General features: G+C 42.3%; 1 protein-coding gene across 1 annotated transcript in view; it reads right to left on the bottom strand.

The window, feature by feature from the left end:
- rnf13 (ring finger protein 13) overlaps positions 1 to 16,951 on the bottom strand; it is a 46,982-nt gene that overhangs the window by 7,485 nt on the left and 22,546 nt on the right. The window contains exons 5-8 of the mRNA XM_073476549.1: positions 6,399 to 6,486; positions 4,645 to 4,735; positions 3,844 to 3,949; positions 3,178 to 3,271 (exon numbers count right to left, since the gene is read on the bottom strand). Of these exons, the coding sequence (XP_073332650.1) occupies positions 3,178 to 3,271; positions 3,844 to 3,949; positions 4,645 to 4,735; positions 6,399 to 6,486 (379 nt within the window). The remainder of the gene's footprint in view (positions 1 to 3,177; positions 3,272 to 3,843; positions 3,950 to 4,644; positions 4,736 to 6,398; positions 6,487 to 16,951) is intronic.

Raw genomic sequence — 16,951 nt, 5'->3', positions numbered from 1 at the left:
AGGAATGAGTAGGCCTGTGAGTTAAAAGTTAATTTCAGGCATATAGGGTGCATTATACATAGCTTATATGTAGTTTTTCATGCCAGCAGAGGTTCTAATACATAAGCTTGTGAGCTGTGGTTTCCCCAATAAACACACCGACTTCTTCGGCTGCCGCAGTCCCTCTGGACCGACCCGCTGATGCTTTTCTTGAGATATACTCAGCCGAAGCGTCTCTGGGCTTGAGAGAGCAGACAGGGCGGGTTTCCGAAAGGTGGGCTGCCACTCCACGAGCGCCCTTCCTGAAACAATGTAACTTCAGTCCTGCATTCAAGCTTTATGTGTGTGGCAGCCTTCCCTGCGAACACCTGGCCTATCCACTCTCCCAAGCCCAAAAACACAGCTGCTGTATCACCACTGGCTGTGTTTTTTTTTTGGGTTTTTTTTACAAACCAACTGCAACAAAAGCGCAGACACAACCAGAAAGCGTTCGATTCACATGAGTGCAGTCAAACCTCAATGCTGAAATCTCTCTAAGAAACTCTTGTACGCTGCTGTGATTGGTTGTTTCACTGTAAGCTACTGATGAGGTAACAACCAATCACTGCACAGTGCACGAAAGAGCGTCCCTGCCACGTCCCTCAGGCCCGTCCATTCTAGCACCAATATTTCTCAGCCACTTCAGTACCAGTGGTCAGCATCTAGTGGCCACTGTAGGAACTGCAGCTTCAGACATTTGCATAAAGCTCCCAAGACGCTACAAGCTGCATCAACATGATAATCAAATCCTGAAAATCTGCAGCAGACTATTGCATTTCCAAAACGAACAAGACAAATTAATAAAAAAAACCTTGGTGTGTGATAAAACAAATTCACAAATGCCACACTGCGTGCTCTGTGATCTTAGATCGGAGCTTTAAAAGTATCACTAACACAGCACCAGTGTTCCCCCTCACTATGGCTGCATCTGTTCAAAGCTCCCAAAGTCCAAGATCAGCATTATCTGTTGCAGCAGAGGCCAAAGGCGCCATTAGGCATCTTTCCCACTTTATGCTGCACGCACGCACGCGCACACTCACACACACAAACGCAAATGCTCTGAGCCCTAGGTTTAGGCCCGCTGCCCAAAAACCTCGGGATGGGAATTGGAACAGCAGCAGGTCATGAGCGTCACAAGAACTTCTGTGGAACTGAGCCGTTCCAACGAAAATCTAGAGCTGAAAATTCCTCGTGTGTCACAACGCAAAAAAACACAATCAGCATGATGTAAACAATGACCGCCGGAGGTCTGATGAGCTACTGTAACAGAAGCTTTGTGATTCTGGCTCGTCATTGTTTCTGTGTTAGAGATGCACAGTGAGCTTCTGGTATTTTTTTGTTCCCGCAAGGCCACAAAGTTCATGTTTCATAACATGATTACACATTCTCACTACTAGAACACTATCAAACAGGGAGAACTTACTCCATGCATTCTCCTTGTCAAAAGCTGGCACCTACATGACCGGCAGTACAACTGTACCACCAGCAGTTGGGTTGTGTTATGCTAGTAGCAAAGCCTCGAGCTGCTAGCCTCATGCAGAGATGAAGAGCGGGCTTCAGAGCTCACTCCACATGCCCTGATTATTTTCATTTTCAAACTTGAAGTCGTCTTCAGACCCGATTAATTTGTCAGACTTTGTGCAGCTTCCCTGTGAGGTTTTTTAAAACTCTTTTCACATACACACTGCTACTCCTCAAGACCATTTGAAGAGACTTTGATGTGTAAAATCAAAGCACTTATCTTCTGTTATAAACACAAAAATAATTAAAACAAAATTCTTTAGTGCATTGCTGATACCTCCTAGCATTTGATTGTTCCATTGTTGTTTTGTAAAAACTTTATTGGTTAACCCAATTTCCAGTTGCCGCTCTCATTTCAATGACACAACAAATGTTCAGAGAAGCGGCTCCTGTTTTTAGAGGTCTTATTTTCACCTGATGTGAACACCGACTAACAATAAACCCCACTAGACAACAGCAGCACTGTCCCGCTGCTGTTAAAGCCCTCCAGTGCTCAAACCAGGGCACTCGGGTCCATGCCAAGCTAGCATTGCTCCAGAGCGCAGGGCTTAAAAGGTGATTAGGTGGAGATTTGGTGTCCCCTTCCTGTGTCGCCAAACACTCTGACTCAGCTGACAGGAGCGCAGACGCCGCCCGGGGAGGCCGTTTCCTGGATATCTGAACTCCCTGCAGCGGCCAAGGTCGACTGCAGCAGTGCCTGGTGGAAACCCTGAGTCAGAGTGGGCGCTGCATGCAGACGCAGCAACCAGAGCCTGACGTGACAAAACCAGCTATCTGAGCAACACAAGCTGCTTCTAGCTGGTGTGTTGCACTTGCATCTGTTACTGCCAGGCGGGGAGGAGCAGCGTGACTCATAACCCCCTCAATTAGCAGCTTTGCAAGGGGGCTACTTATAATGCACCGCCGGCAGTCTACAAAGCTGCCCGGTGTTCCCCTGCACAGCTGATGGTAGTCAGGGGCTTTCCAGCTGCCAGAGGAAACACAGCCGGCACAAAAACCTCTAAATACACAGACAAAACTTATTTGACCGTAGCACAAAGAGGATTTGCATCTCAAAACAATGCTACAGCCTGTCGGACCCTTGTAACTAGACAGAGGGGGGGGAAGCTGTGTGCTTACAAACAAGCAGCACATACTGTACATCTGCTCAGCAAGTCTGAGATAGAAAAACCAAAATACACTTAACTTTCAACCCCCATCAGGCCTCTAGCATGACTGAGACCACATTCCAAACCATCAGTCATGTGTCCAGTCTCAACAGAGAGGAGCTCTAATCTGCCGCGGAGGGTTTTGTGGAAAAATCAAGTCCATATTAATCCGATTAGCTCCAAGGTGCACAGCTCCAGGGAGGAATGATGTGTTGTAATGCATTGATGACATCTCTGTTCTGGGGCCAAATCATGTGAGGAAAGAGCAGCCTTGGAGTGGAGAGGAGTAAACAGCATCTCTACACACACTCTGAGGTCAAAGATTAGAGTCAGGATAAAGCGGACAGAGATGATGTTCAATCTGTTGTTTCAGGGAGGCTCAACAATCTATGTCCAGCACAAAAATGAGGCGAACATTTCCTTTTTTTTTTTTCAATAAGCAGTGTACACTTACAGTCAAGATATTAAAGACGTTTGATTGCCTCCATACCTTTCTTATACTTGTGGATGGGAAGTTTCTTTAGCTGATCTTTGCGCAGGCGGCTCCTCCGAGCACGGTGTCGATCTTGGACAAACTTGGTGATCTAGGGACAGCAGCAAAAAGAAAAAAAAGTGAAAAAGTACACAAAACACACATACACATCCTTCTTGTTTGGGTGTTGAGTCCAAAAAAGCGTAACTGTGATTTCTGTCACTCAAGCAACACTGTTACATTCAGTTTTGAGCCTAAATTGGATGCCAGACTTAACGGAAGTAGTGTTACAGTGGCAGGCTGAAGTCTGGTACCTGACAGAGAGCCATCCAATCAACTAAATCAGTTAGTCCTTTGTCTTTGTCGCTGTTTTGGATTCTAAATAATGCTCATTTCTCCCACTTTTCTTCTAGCTGTATTTCTTGTAATCTCAGATGTTGTTGGGATTTTTTTCCATCATGTAGATTTCCTCAACAATCTACATCGGGGTCCATTTTACCCAATTTCCTGTTGATTGCTTTCTTATTAGCTATTAACAGTATGTTGACCAAATACCTATCACTTATTCATATGTTCTCTTCAGTGAAGTTAAACCTACAAAGATAAAGTACCATGTGGCTCATAGGGATGTCATACACCTGTTTACTGTGATTAAAAAATGAAGATGTCTTAAACAGAACCTACCATGAAAACAACAATGAGGATGAGGCAGATTCCCACGATGATGAGGAAGGGGATCAGGTAGTACTCCAGCGGCAGGCTGAAGTCTGGCATGAGGACCACATGTCCCCTAAAAAACAGGCACAGTCATTATGAGTCGGCAGGTAATAACAAACAAACCGAACAGTGGTCGTATCATGGCAGCGTTTCAGTGTGGCTCTTCAATTTGGCTACAATATTTATAAGATTAATTTTGTGTAATAAAAAAACAAAAAAAAAACACAGTTAATTAATATGGTGTAAAGGGCTCTGCCTTTTTTAACAGAACTCCCTCAACATCAGTCAAAATCAAATCTGTAACAACCTCTTTGGTCCACACTGACAAAACTCTGCCAATAACCATGTTTGGTGTTCATTCCTCTGCAAAAGACTCGGGAGTAACCCTCATGTATTTGGATGGTATCTGACAAGCAATGCACTCACCCACACACACACACAGACACAAATGAAATGGTACTTTAAGGCTGTCTGGGCTCCTCTGACAGGCTGAGACATTTCATTACCACCTCAGCAGCAGTGACAACACATCACAAGAAAAATCCTCTGCCTCGATATATTACAGTGAGTGCTGCATGCATTATTATTCTACAACGATATTAGATTAAACTGAAAAAAATGGGCAGACAGATTTGAGTGAAAAAAAGCAGCCAGCATCTCTTCACAACGTTACACTGAGAGAGCTGTGAAACGCTCAGTGTGAGAAGTAAAAACCTGCTCAGTGTTTATATTGATGAGCAGAAAAATGAGATGTGGGTTTAGACTTACCCCTTGTCATACGTGTAGTCTTCCTTCAGAGAGTTGGCCGTCTCCTCACTCACGAACACAGAGGGAATATCTATCTGCTTCATAACATCCACTAAAAATAGAAGAAAAAAAAAACACTACAGTATTAATATGTCATGTGACTGCGAATCAATGCTTGACTCTATTGAACGACCTTGAAACACGACGTCATGTTTTCAGAGAAGACCTAAAATCAGACTTCACCTAAAATCAAATGGTTTTCAGCAACTGATAGTTTGCTTCACGATATTATCCCGATAATCATCAAAATATTCTTAAAATGACATTAAGACATACTGGAATCACTTAACCGTACATTTGTTAAGAAACAAAACGTTTTATTACATCACAGATTTAACATTTTCTTTTCTAGCAAACATCCTATTCAAAATAAATCAAGCAGTTAATATAGGACTGTGTTATTGAACAGCTTTTCTAGTCACTGATGTGAAAACATTCATTCTGATTTACGATAATTCCAATCATGTAAATTCACCATGATCAACTTAAGTGTTTTTTTTTTTATTGCAATAGCGATAACATCACATTTTGTCCCATTCATGCTCAGTTGAACCTGTTTCCCCCCCCCCCAACTTAAAAAACAAACAAAAGTTGTTCAACTAGTGAAAGATCAGTCGATTAATCTATTAGTTGATTGACAGAAAATCAATCAGCAACTGTTTTTCATTCATTCATTCATTTTATTTTATTCCTGACCCAGTGCAACACTTGCCTCGTTTTAGACGGTAAGTGGTAAGTCAAAAGAAGCAATTTAAAAATGTCAAATCGGATGTGATCAAAAATTGAATCAACAAATTAATTTATATTAAAATAATTAGTAGCTGCAGTGCCTCTGAGTTGAAAGGTCAAGAAAGTTTGTAACTGGACTTTGAGATGAGATTTTTTGTCACACTACTATTTTCAAAGTGTCTGTCTTTAAAGTCTCAAATCTGTTAGTTTTCCTCCAAATTAACTAAAGATGCACCTCATGTCCAACTTTCTGGAAGTATTAACAGATTTAACCTGTTAAGGCGGGGTCACCCTCAGTTTGTATGTGTTGACCACACTGATCAAATTCAGTCAGTCTCTCTTTGAAGGCACATATTATGTTACCATTGTTTGTTAGTTAGAAGTTGAGTAGTTGTGTAAAGATTTAAAACCAGGAGCTTGACAGAGATCGACCAATCACTGATTGAAGTGGCCGTTCATGTCAGATTGTCTGTTTCATACATTTGTGAATGCAGCACCTTTAATTCCGGCTCTGAAAAAGTGTGCGGTGCTGTTTGAGTTGAAGCTTACTGACACTTTCAGTGACCTGAATTTGCTTTACCGAGTCTGTAAAACATCAACTCGTGAGGTCGACTCTCCTCTTCAAAACACAAACCAGGTCAAGAAGCCTTCTGAATACTTTATGACTGTGCTGCACCCCTTCAAGTGAGAGGAGGTGAGACTTTACTGGAAGGGGAACCCAGACACTATCATATCAGAAAAGTGGGTTAGAGTAGGGACAATGTGGATTCATAGTAAGGGAGTGCCACGATGCTGGAGGGCATCACATCCTTCCTAGAGTATATTGAGAGACTTGAAATGGATGTCTGACTATAAAACTGGCCATCTTCTCCTCAGGCTGAGGGATTAAAAGAAAAACATCATCTGTCAACAGAGACACATAACCAAGCAGCTGTAAGATGCTAAATGCTAATGTGTGGGTGTGTAATGAGGAGGTGGCTACTTACAATCATTGGATCCCATGCTGATTAAGTCATCAGAGTCCACATTGTGAACAATGGCTGCCTTGTACCCAGCTTTCTGGGCATTGAGGACCTGCGAGGAGACAAAACATTTACAGCCCAGATTATTACATGAATCAATGCAAACACCTGGTGATTATAAAACTGGCTAACATCAGCTGCTGCAGGTCTAAAAACAACCCAACATGAAGGTGGCGTGTGTGTGATAACAGGGGTTTGTGTCAGATAATTTGACCAAATCAGATTTCCTCTCTGCAACACAGCGGCATCAAACCACATGAAGCATAATGCAGAAATAAAAACCAGTTGTGGTTCGGAGGGAGAGCTCTCTCTGATTCTGCTCACTGAGCCAAAACATTCTCAATGTACATCTATTCACCAACATTAGCCTTACAAATGTACCACTTCCACTTTAAAGATGCTCTCGACTGCTGATATGAACTAATTTATGATCAGGCCTTGCAAACTGAATCCTAACAGGACAATAAATCCTGCAGTTTTCAGTCTGTCGGCATCTTATTAACAACAGCAGTGTGAGGAGACAGCAGATAAAGGAACACTGTGGCTTCACAGGAGCATTCAGCAACGTGTTTACAGCCCGTTTCCCAGGAAGTGTTTATAAGAGACAAGATGTTTGCATTTAACGCCCTGACAGCTCGCTTCTCCATCACAAACACTGACTGCTCATCTAAGGTGATCGAGCTGCACACTGGTTTTACCCAATTAAAAAAACACCTCACATTTTGACCTCGTCCTAGAACGAAGCATGTGAATCCAAATGCAACTGTCACAACCAATATTTCCAATAAAAACAAGTCAGGAAGCTGCTGTCACTAGTCTCTAATAAATTTAAATTAAAAAATTAGCTGTCAGTAAACTCTATCGTCTCAATCAACACCAACATGGCCAGACACAGAAAACAGAAAAAGTATGAAAAAAGGGGAAATTCACAACAAGTCTGGCCATAAAGACAACTGTAGTCATGTGAAAGAGGAGTTAGTCTGTTGTGTAGGCAAGTTTATATAGACAGGCCCTACAAGGTTTCAGTTACGGGTTTCGTTGAGTGTTAAACGAGGCAATGTCACTTATGCGACTAGTGTGTGTGTTTGTGTGTGTGTGTGTGTGTGTGTGTGTGTGCGTGTGCGTGTGCGCGTGTTGAATGCGTTTAAATTGTTGTATAAACACGCCAGCATGTTCACGGTCATTAATCATACCTCTACAGAAAAAGGTTAAGCCTCTCGCTGCTGCGTGAAAACAGCTTTCACCCATGTGTATCCTGTTTACTGTGGGTGTGCTTGCAGCTGTTATCCTCTAAAAGCCAATTTATTTTTCTTTTCATATCTGTCAACACCTTCTCGTTCAAATTCACAAAACCAGCAGGCGGGCCGTTTCAAAGTCTGCGTCGAGGCTCAATTATTATCGTCTAAGTTGTGGTGCAAAGCGTCAACATCTTAAAAAATGTTCTGGGTTTTCTCTCAGCTGGAAGCTCAGAAACATAGATTGAATGTTACATAACACAACAGCTTTAAAAAATGTAGACGGTTGTGTTGTAATATGTGATCGTGATTACATTAATATAATGACACAGCAAGCTGAACCAGAAATAGACAAGCTGAACAAATTCTATGGCTTCAAACGTATGTGTGGCTGTTTAAATGACTGTAATACTTTCATTTTGGGCTTTCGTGAGTGGAATAAGAAATCCACCATCAGAAAAACTGGAAGACAAGTGTCCAAAACCCTGAAATCCTGTAAAATCTGCTGTTTTATGAATGTAGATGAGGGATTACTGCAGTCTGCTGCAGCTACTGTACACCACTTTAACTTAAAACTTTAATTCCACAGCAGGTTGCGCTTTCAGGAAAGCGTTATGTTGAAGACACTAAAAAGGATTTCCAGCAGCCGGGGGCCATGTGTGCTGCATCATGGATGCACGGGAAGCTGATGTAATGAGGATCTTCCACCTGGGAGGTTGTTGTCGTGGCTCTGACACGGTATAGAGGCTACGGCATCCTGTATAACCATTGTTGTGGCTGATGGCTCACAGCAGATGTGGTGGAGGAAATCGGATGTGACAATACAATCCTGGAATGAATCATTGTGTGTTCATACACAGATGGAGAGAGACTCCAGATAGTGAATGTTTCCTCTGAAATCGAGGAGAAAAACAATTTGTATCAGTTAGTGTCACTCAAACTTTGACATAAAACTAATGGGATTAAAGGCAGTGATCCTCAGTATAATGTAATTCAAATCAATAATAAATTCAATTTTATTGAACTAACAGATTCAGTTTGTTGAAGCATCCAAACTAAATGTTCTGCATGATATGAGGAAAATCTGTGCCATGGGACAACATTGTTCAACATTGCAACGATTACATGACTACAATAACAAATATTGAAGCGCACATATTAGCTCTTCTCTCCTTCCTCGGTCATCTTGCTAGCTAACCTCGCAGTCGTCAGCAAATTGACACCAATTAGAAAGTCGTATTCATCGCATTTCTTTTATGATGTGTTCATCGCCCATGTTCACATTGCCATGACAATGAAAATACAATTTAATGGTCGTATAACAAAGCCACATTAAACCAAATTAAAGAACATTTTAAAAATTGAAGGAAAAATATTCACATTGCAACAAAAAAAGCTATCTGTCAGAGACTTTCATGGTGATTTTCCTCTTTTAAGCCACCGCTACCTGAGGCCACAGAGGAAATGCTGAGGTTAATTATTAGTCAGAGCCTGTGCCAACCTGCTGTGGTAAATTAACACCCGACCCAAAAGCCAGACAGTGAGAGTGAGACGGTGATGTGTGGCAGTGCAGGAAAAACCTGGGGTCACACTCTGAAAGTCATCTGCTCTGTTAAATAATAGAAGGCCGTCTCTCACACTAACCTGAGCAATCAGTGTGTTTGTGTGTGTGTGTGTGAATGAGTGTCGTGTGTTAGCCCAGCAGCTCAGCTAGGCCTCCTTACAACAGCCCTGTACTCTGTGGTGAAGGGAATCCATTTAGACATGTGAGGGGTGAACAGTGTGTTTGTGTGTGTGTGTCTGTGCATGCATTATGGCCTGCATGGATCCTTATGCACAACAGCACTGTCTTTTGTCTGCTCCTTGTCATTGTAATTTTATGCACGGGCATACGTGAAGCAGCGTGTATGGCAGCCACAGCATTGTGATCCCCATGTGTTTTCTTGTGAGGGTGTATTGTGTGGAGGTATCAATGGCTACTGTGTGCGTCTAGAAGCAGGACGTCTGGGGAAGTAATGCACATACACACAATACTGCGTCTGGATGTGTGTGTGCGATTTGAAGGAATAGAGAGTGAGCTAGGTGGAGGAAGATTTCTGTCTGACAAGGGGAAGATTGTAAGACATCACCTATGAATTTAACACTAAATCATTAATCAATTAATCAAAGAGTAGAACTGATAATTCGGGGAAACATGACCTTAATATAATGATAACTTGTCCAGCCAAAGAATATAAAACAAACTTCTGCCTGGTGTTTTCCTCCTCCCCTCCCCGACCTGATCATGACTGATGGAGCTCTAACTCTTTATTTGTTTTCCAATTTTGCATCGTGCTGCTCTGATTAATTTCCACAAAGCAAACATACGATGTACCGATAAATCATATTTACCTGAGATGAATCAGACAGACGCTGACACTTATCATCTCGTGGTCCATCTAAAGGCCCCTACACAGCAAATTGACATCAAAGCTGTGACGATGGCTGACTGTTGCATTGCCTCACGTCTCCTGTCTCTCCGCCAAAAAGCTGCACTTGAACACACCACAAAGACGACAGCTGACGGCCACCGAGCAGCATTTTTGACACTCTTGCTATTATAGCCATTTATAAATCAATAACATGTCTGCTAAAAGTTGCAAATGGCACTGGTGGAAAAATGAGGAGAAAACGCAATAAAAGGGTGAAATCATGGATACTACAGTGACGGGCTCAACGGCTTTCCTTTTCTTTTTTCTGCTTTTCTTTTCATGAACTGACCTGCTTACCTATACAGCCAATCAGAGTGATTTCTCTCACCGATGAGCCGCCAATTCTTCATGCTCAATCAGCCAAAAAGCCACCTGCAATGGCCGTCCAGTGCCAATAGTGTGGGACACACTGCACTGATTACAGCCACAGGTTTGTCAGGGCCTGAGGTTAAAAAATGTTAACTTTTGAAATGCCATAAAAACAGGGGGGAAAAAAGCAATTCCAATTTTCCATCAACTGGTTTGGTGCGACTAAGCTCGGCTACGCAAAGAGCCGTTTTGTAAGACGAGGCGGATGTACTGTCGCTTGGAAACATGGCTTTGTTGTATGATATACTGTAGCTTCTGTGCTCTCTCTCTCTCTTCAGGTTAGTGTTATCAAACTTATTTCTACACTGCCAAGGTTACTGCTTTTTTGGAAACCAACTCATCCACTAATTTTCATCATATTAACCTTTAAACGTTTTATCGAAACAACTGCCAACAACCCCAAATGGATAATGAAAAGTATGTGTTGGAGAGTGGGTGAGGGCGAGAATCAGGAAATACAATCCAGGAAGTCCAGTTAGAGTAACAGATGAATGTATACTGAGGCTTATCAGACCAAAAACACTTCAAGTCTACAAGACTAGAAAGTTACCCAAGCGACTTCTATTTTATCTTTAATCATGATGTTCGCAGGATAAACAGCAGAAGTACGGTGCTCACACCTTGTCCTCGTGATGTCACCTTGCAGCAAAAGTCAAGACCTGTTCTGCTGTTGAACCTTCATGCAGTGATTTGTTTGACATGTCAAACCCCACTTATCTCGTGTTCCATGATTGATAAACTAAACAATACAACTTGGATGTGATACGTGCATGTTGTGTAGTTTGCATCACATTACACCCGAACAGGTTGTTGGATATCATGTCATGCAAATAGGAAACTACTACAAGCCAGATTTTGACCAGTTGTGGCAAATACGGGTCATTGACTCTTAAACTGACCAGTCTACAGTTTGGTTCAGTTTCTTTTCGGGGAGATTTTACAGTAAGCGTAAAGAGCCCTTTTGGCTGTAGGCTGTCTAGATGCCAGTGTGTGGTGCGGTCTGTCTGCCTGGGATCTGCAGAGGAATTCAACCTCTGCTGCTGGCTCACCCTTGTGTTTGCATGGGCAAAGATAAGGACATTCAATGCATTCCTGAAAGCCTGAGGAGAGGGAGAAAAACAAGAGACAGAGAGGCAGAAAAGGGAGAAGGAGAGAGGGAAAATGTGATGTGAAACCTCTAGAAATAAGTAAATCAATAGAGAGCAAGTGTGTCGCTATTAACACACACACACATGCTAACACGCTCCTCTACTACTGTAATGAGCTGTAGCATCATTGCCCATGTCAATTTAAGAGCCTTTACTAAACCACTTAATTGCCATCAACACTGTGGGATCATGCAACAAAATCCTGCGGTTGTCCTTCACTCTGCACAAACCCAACTAAATTATGAATACAAAACATCAAAATTAAAATTTTCAGTTTAGTTGAACTTGTTCACCTCTTTATTTCACCAAAGCAATGACAGAGAAACATTATACTTCCCTGAACTGTTTTGTTCAAGGTCAATAACCCTGTGCAGCTTTAGAGAAACTACACTGGAAAACCTAAGTGCCTTTCTCAAGGGCATCTTGGAGTCTTTTGTTGTCATGTGACAGCATGACTAGGCAGCAGAAACCTCTAGCTCTGTTCTCTCCTTTTCTGTCCACGTTGTTTTTTCCTTTTTTGTACCATTAGGTCTTGGATTCTAAACAAAGTGGAAGCATAGGAAGCATCTGATACTTGTTTTCTCATCGTGGCACCCTGTGGTGTGCTGACCAAATTTTGACTTGGCCCGCAGCTCAGACCCTGTAGGTTTTAATCATTAAGTGGACCAATTATGGATTTTAAAAAGGCAGACTGGACTCAACTTAATTGGCTGTTGTTTTTGGAGCCCTGCGAGGGAAATGAACAAGATCCCGTAGCTTTTTGGAATACACACAGTGTGACATTTAAGCTTTAAGTAAAGGCAGAAATTTGCATCAAATTAATATCGAGTGTGATATTATTCTCGTGATAATGATAAAGCAAGTGATCACCTTAATAATCACAGTTTAACTGTATGAAGGTAAAGGATATGACATTTTTTATTATCATTAGCACTTACAATGATCTTTGAAGGACTGAAAACAGAAGGATATATCAATACTTATTCTAATTTCACAACATATTATGTCCTGAGTATATCGGCCAATATATCGCTATCTGAATTTTGACTCCCTGATATCGGTATCAACCCCAAAAACTACGTATCGGTCGGACTCTAGTTACAATGTTGACAGTGGTTACCACCTGCAGATAACTGCCTTTGTTTACATCCTGCCTCCGCAGACACACTCTTCATTTCAGGTAAGGTGGGGCACATTCATCATAAAACACTGCATGAAACCCAGATCTGGGAAAGGATTTCTCAAATACTGCATTAAGCACACTGAGGTTACATGCCCTCCAACAAGGTGGCTGCAGCTGCTTTTAAGCCAACAGCCCCGGACTGTGTGTTTGTATCGAGCAGCTTCCTGTGAATGTGTGAAGGACGAAAAAAAACTTGCTTCCCGTCAACTGTAAAATGGAAAAAAAGAGTATTTTAAAAGTAGTTTCCACTACAGGTCACTGAACTATTGATATTGTGTGTGTGTTTGTGTGTGTGCATGTATTTATGTGTGTAACATCCGGCTCTCATTGGTCACAGTTGACTGGAGGTGTGTAAACGGTGCCACCTGGAGCTGCCTGACTCACTGCTGTTGGACTCAACTGTTTGGATCCCAGAAGGAGCAGCAGGGGCTCTACAAAGCTGTTTGTCCCGAGTATATTCTGTTAAAAGCTCATTATATAAACATGCAATACATAATGGATAATACATAAATGAATTAAAGATCAAAATGGCCACCTATGACGTTAAATATGCCTGCACACACAGGTCATATCTGCTGTTCCACCCCTATAGTAGTGTCTGTAAGACTGGTGGTGAAATAGAGACTGCTGATAGCATCAGTAATTATTGCTGCATCACCACTGTATGTGTGTGTGTGTGTGTCAATAATTACTGCATCTTCTCCTATGTGTGTCTGCAGCCTCTGCACTGTCTCCTCATGCAGTGCTGCAGCTAAAACACTTCCACTGTCCTCTCCTCCTCTTCCACCACCATCTTTGTTCTCTGTCCTCTCTCCTTCTTCCCGTTTTCATATCCATTTTTCTTCCAAACTGTCGTCCTGTGAGGTTTAGGCAGTATAAGCCACTGGCGTGCAGCTTGTTGCAGTCACTGGTCTGCATTTGCATAGAGCAGCCTTGACCTCAGCTTTGTGTAAATGAGTCTGAGCAGCACAGCGCACCTTACTCACAGAACGCAAACCACACTAAGTGTTTCAGGTCAAATACAAGTCAAGACTCAGCAGGTGTCTTTTTTTCTCACCTAAATTATGAAACATCATAGTTTATTAAGTGTATTAGGAATGTTTATGAACCTCGTTTTACACAAACGTGAAGCTGTAAGACCACAAAAGGACCACCAAACTTGAAAAGCATCTATTCAACAGTCCCTGGCAGTAAGAGTAAGGCAGCAGGAACAGCTAAATGTTGCAGTTTTCTTCAAAAACTATTTTATTTACCACTTTTATATGCAGTATAGCAATGATGCTACTGTAATAAATAAGAGTCAAAGACTGACTGACATTTGATGCACATTCTTATTGGAAATATTGTCTCCAGAAGTGTATGATTTAATTTTTTCCCGTGGTTCCCACGGTTAGAACTGAAATTACGTTTTTGTTATTACAGAGAGTAAAGTACTGAAAAAAAGGTACTGTTGGGTGACAGTACCAAATTCCAGGTACCTGTATCGGAACCGGTATCACCTAGTTTTGTCTCTTTTTTTGGAAAATAAATTACACCCACAATACGAGTTAGGGAAGTGACTGCAACTTTCCTCCATTTACTCCTCCTCCTCTTCTTTTTCCCCTCCTGTCCTCATCTCCAGACATAAACTGAATAACTCTAGTCTATTTATAATGCACAAAACAGACCTGAGTTTTCAGGGGAAAAATAAAACAAAACAAGGTGAGCTTGATTTGTTCTCAGCATATAAACAGGCAGTTGGGAGATCTGTGAAAGTACACCTCCCTCCACTGTTTTAAATTACCTTAAATTGTATCAGATACAGCTAAGCCTTGTTCTGCTCCTCTGCTGTTTGGACAGCAGCTCCTAATCAGGCCCTCATTTCCTCCTCCCTAACCATCTCTCCTTCTGTCTCCCATTTAATTTTCTATATCCACTAATTTCTCCTCCCATTCACCCTCATGCTCTCTTTCCTCTCACCTCCCCCATCCTCTCTCCTCTTCTCCACAAGCGTCCTCCACCAACCATTCCTATTTTATTTCTCCTCCCCCCTTTAAAAACTCCTATTCTTTCTCTTCCTCTTCTCTAAATTTAACCTCCTCCTTCTCTCCTCTCTCTGCCCTCATTATCCTTGTTATATCACCCCGACTGCCAACTTCTTCAGAATTCTGCCCAACCCCTTCTCCCGCCTTTACTCTCTCCCTCCCTCCCCTCGTCCTCATCCATTTCCTCCCCCCTTTCTCCTTCATCCCACCCCTCCCTTCTCTCTCCTTACTGTTTCAGAGGAATGCTGGGCAGAGCCGAGCAGAGCCGGGTTTTAGTTTCAAGGTCCAGACGGCTGATTAGATAAAGAGTTCAATAAAACTGCAAACGGCAGGGAGAGGCAGTGTACACTGATAACACAACACAGCTGCAATTCATGAAACCCACTTCACTGTGTGTGAGACAGCCTATATTTGCACTAAAGGTGTTATAAAGATAACTATAACACATTTTAGTGATGCTTCTTGTCTCAATGTGTTGTTATTCTTTAACTATTTTTGCTCGTCTTTGATTGAAATAATATTTCAAATGTCCCCCTTCTTACCTCTGCTTCTAGAAAGCATTACATAACGAAAACCTTACTTACATACCTCCATTATATGTTGCCAAATCAATGCTGCCCATGTGAGGGTGCGTGTTTTCTTGTGATTGTGAAAAATCAACACGTGAGAAAACTTTTGTCCTCAAGTATCTGGAGAAACATTTTAAAGATATGTGTTGTGAGGAAGATACATTTAAAGGTACAGTGACACTGTGATCTGTAATAAAAAACTACTTGTACCAAGTGTATGTACAAGCATGTCATGTGTGTAGGTTGTGTGTTTGCGTGTGTGTGTGTGTGTGTGTGTGTGTGTGCACCCTGTTGGCCGAAGGGAGCAGGCTGAGCTGTTTATTGCCACAGCAATTTGCCAGAGACATAACAACTACACAGAAAAACGACACAGCCTCATGAGATATAGCTACTGCCCTCTTTCTCTCTCTCTCACACACACACACACACACACACACACACACACACACACACACACACACACACACACACACACACACACACACACACACACACACACACACACACAAATCTAGTCATACATCCAGTCAGCCATAGTCATACCCTGTCATGAGACTGAGTGAGCATGTGCAGGAGGAAGCTAGATCATTGTTTGAATAAAGACTGAGGTGTGTGTGTGTGTGTGTGTGTGTGTGTGTGTGTGTGTGTGTGTGTGTGTGTGTGTGTAGCTCGGGGGCTGTGAGGTCACTGTAGCACAAACAGGCCGCTTCACGATGAGATGCACTTACTGTTAGGGGGTAGGAAGCGAGGTTTGACGGGAAATTACCAGCCCAGCAGAACAAACGCTGACCGACTTAAGCTGCAAACCCACACGAGCTGACTGGACAGATTACACTGTTACTGAACGAATCAAGGCCCCTGTGACCACTCCCAACTCATCCAGGATCTATTACGACATGTTGGGTTTGGTGGTAATAATACTGAAGGAGACTGAGCTTAGCCACACCTAAGGATAAGCTGAGGGACTTTAACCTCAGTGTGTCTTCACTGGATTCCTGCAGAAACATTTTAACTGGATGGATCGGCTGCCAATCGATGGCACTTTGTAACCTGTCGTGGACGCAGATTACATCACCACATGCGCAGTCCACTTTAACTGTGCTGAATAGAAAATTAGACAGGTTAAGCTACCACTCATGGGTAAGCAAGTCTGCCTAAACACTAAAAGAGCCTCACTGTCTGGACTCACAAGACTGGTCACAGCCCGCCTCATGCTTGATTCTGATTATTTAACTATTTGGGGTTTTCTCCTCCTCCTTCTGTTTAAAATACATCTGTAGACCCTGTTATTTCCCAGCAGCGTCCCATACACCTGTATGCAACTTAACAGATTCAGTATCTATACTGGGTTAGAAGTGTGCAGCTGTTAAAAAATAATAAAAGGTTCCCAACTAACTCCCCCCCCATGATGCTCCTGTGACTTCAATATAACTTCCATATGTCTACAGTTTATTACAGTGATACAGGGTTCCTAAGGCTACAACCACATAACACTCACTAAAAGTTTGATGGTTAAAT

Source organism: Pagrus major, chromosome 11 (assembly GCF_040436345.1).
Source record: "Pagrus major chromosome 11, Pma_NU_1.0".
NCBI lineage: Eukaryota > Metazoa > Chordata > Actinopteri > Spariformes > Sparidae > Pagrus > Pagrus major.
Note: the sequence above shows the minus strand (reverse complement) of the source record. Positions and strands in the feature narration are given on the sequence as shown.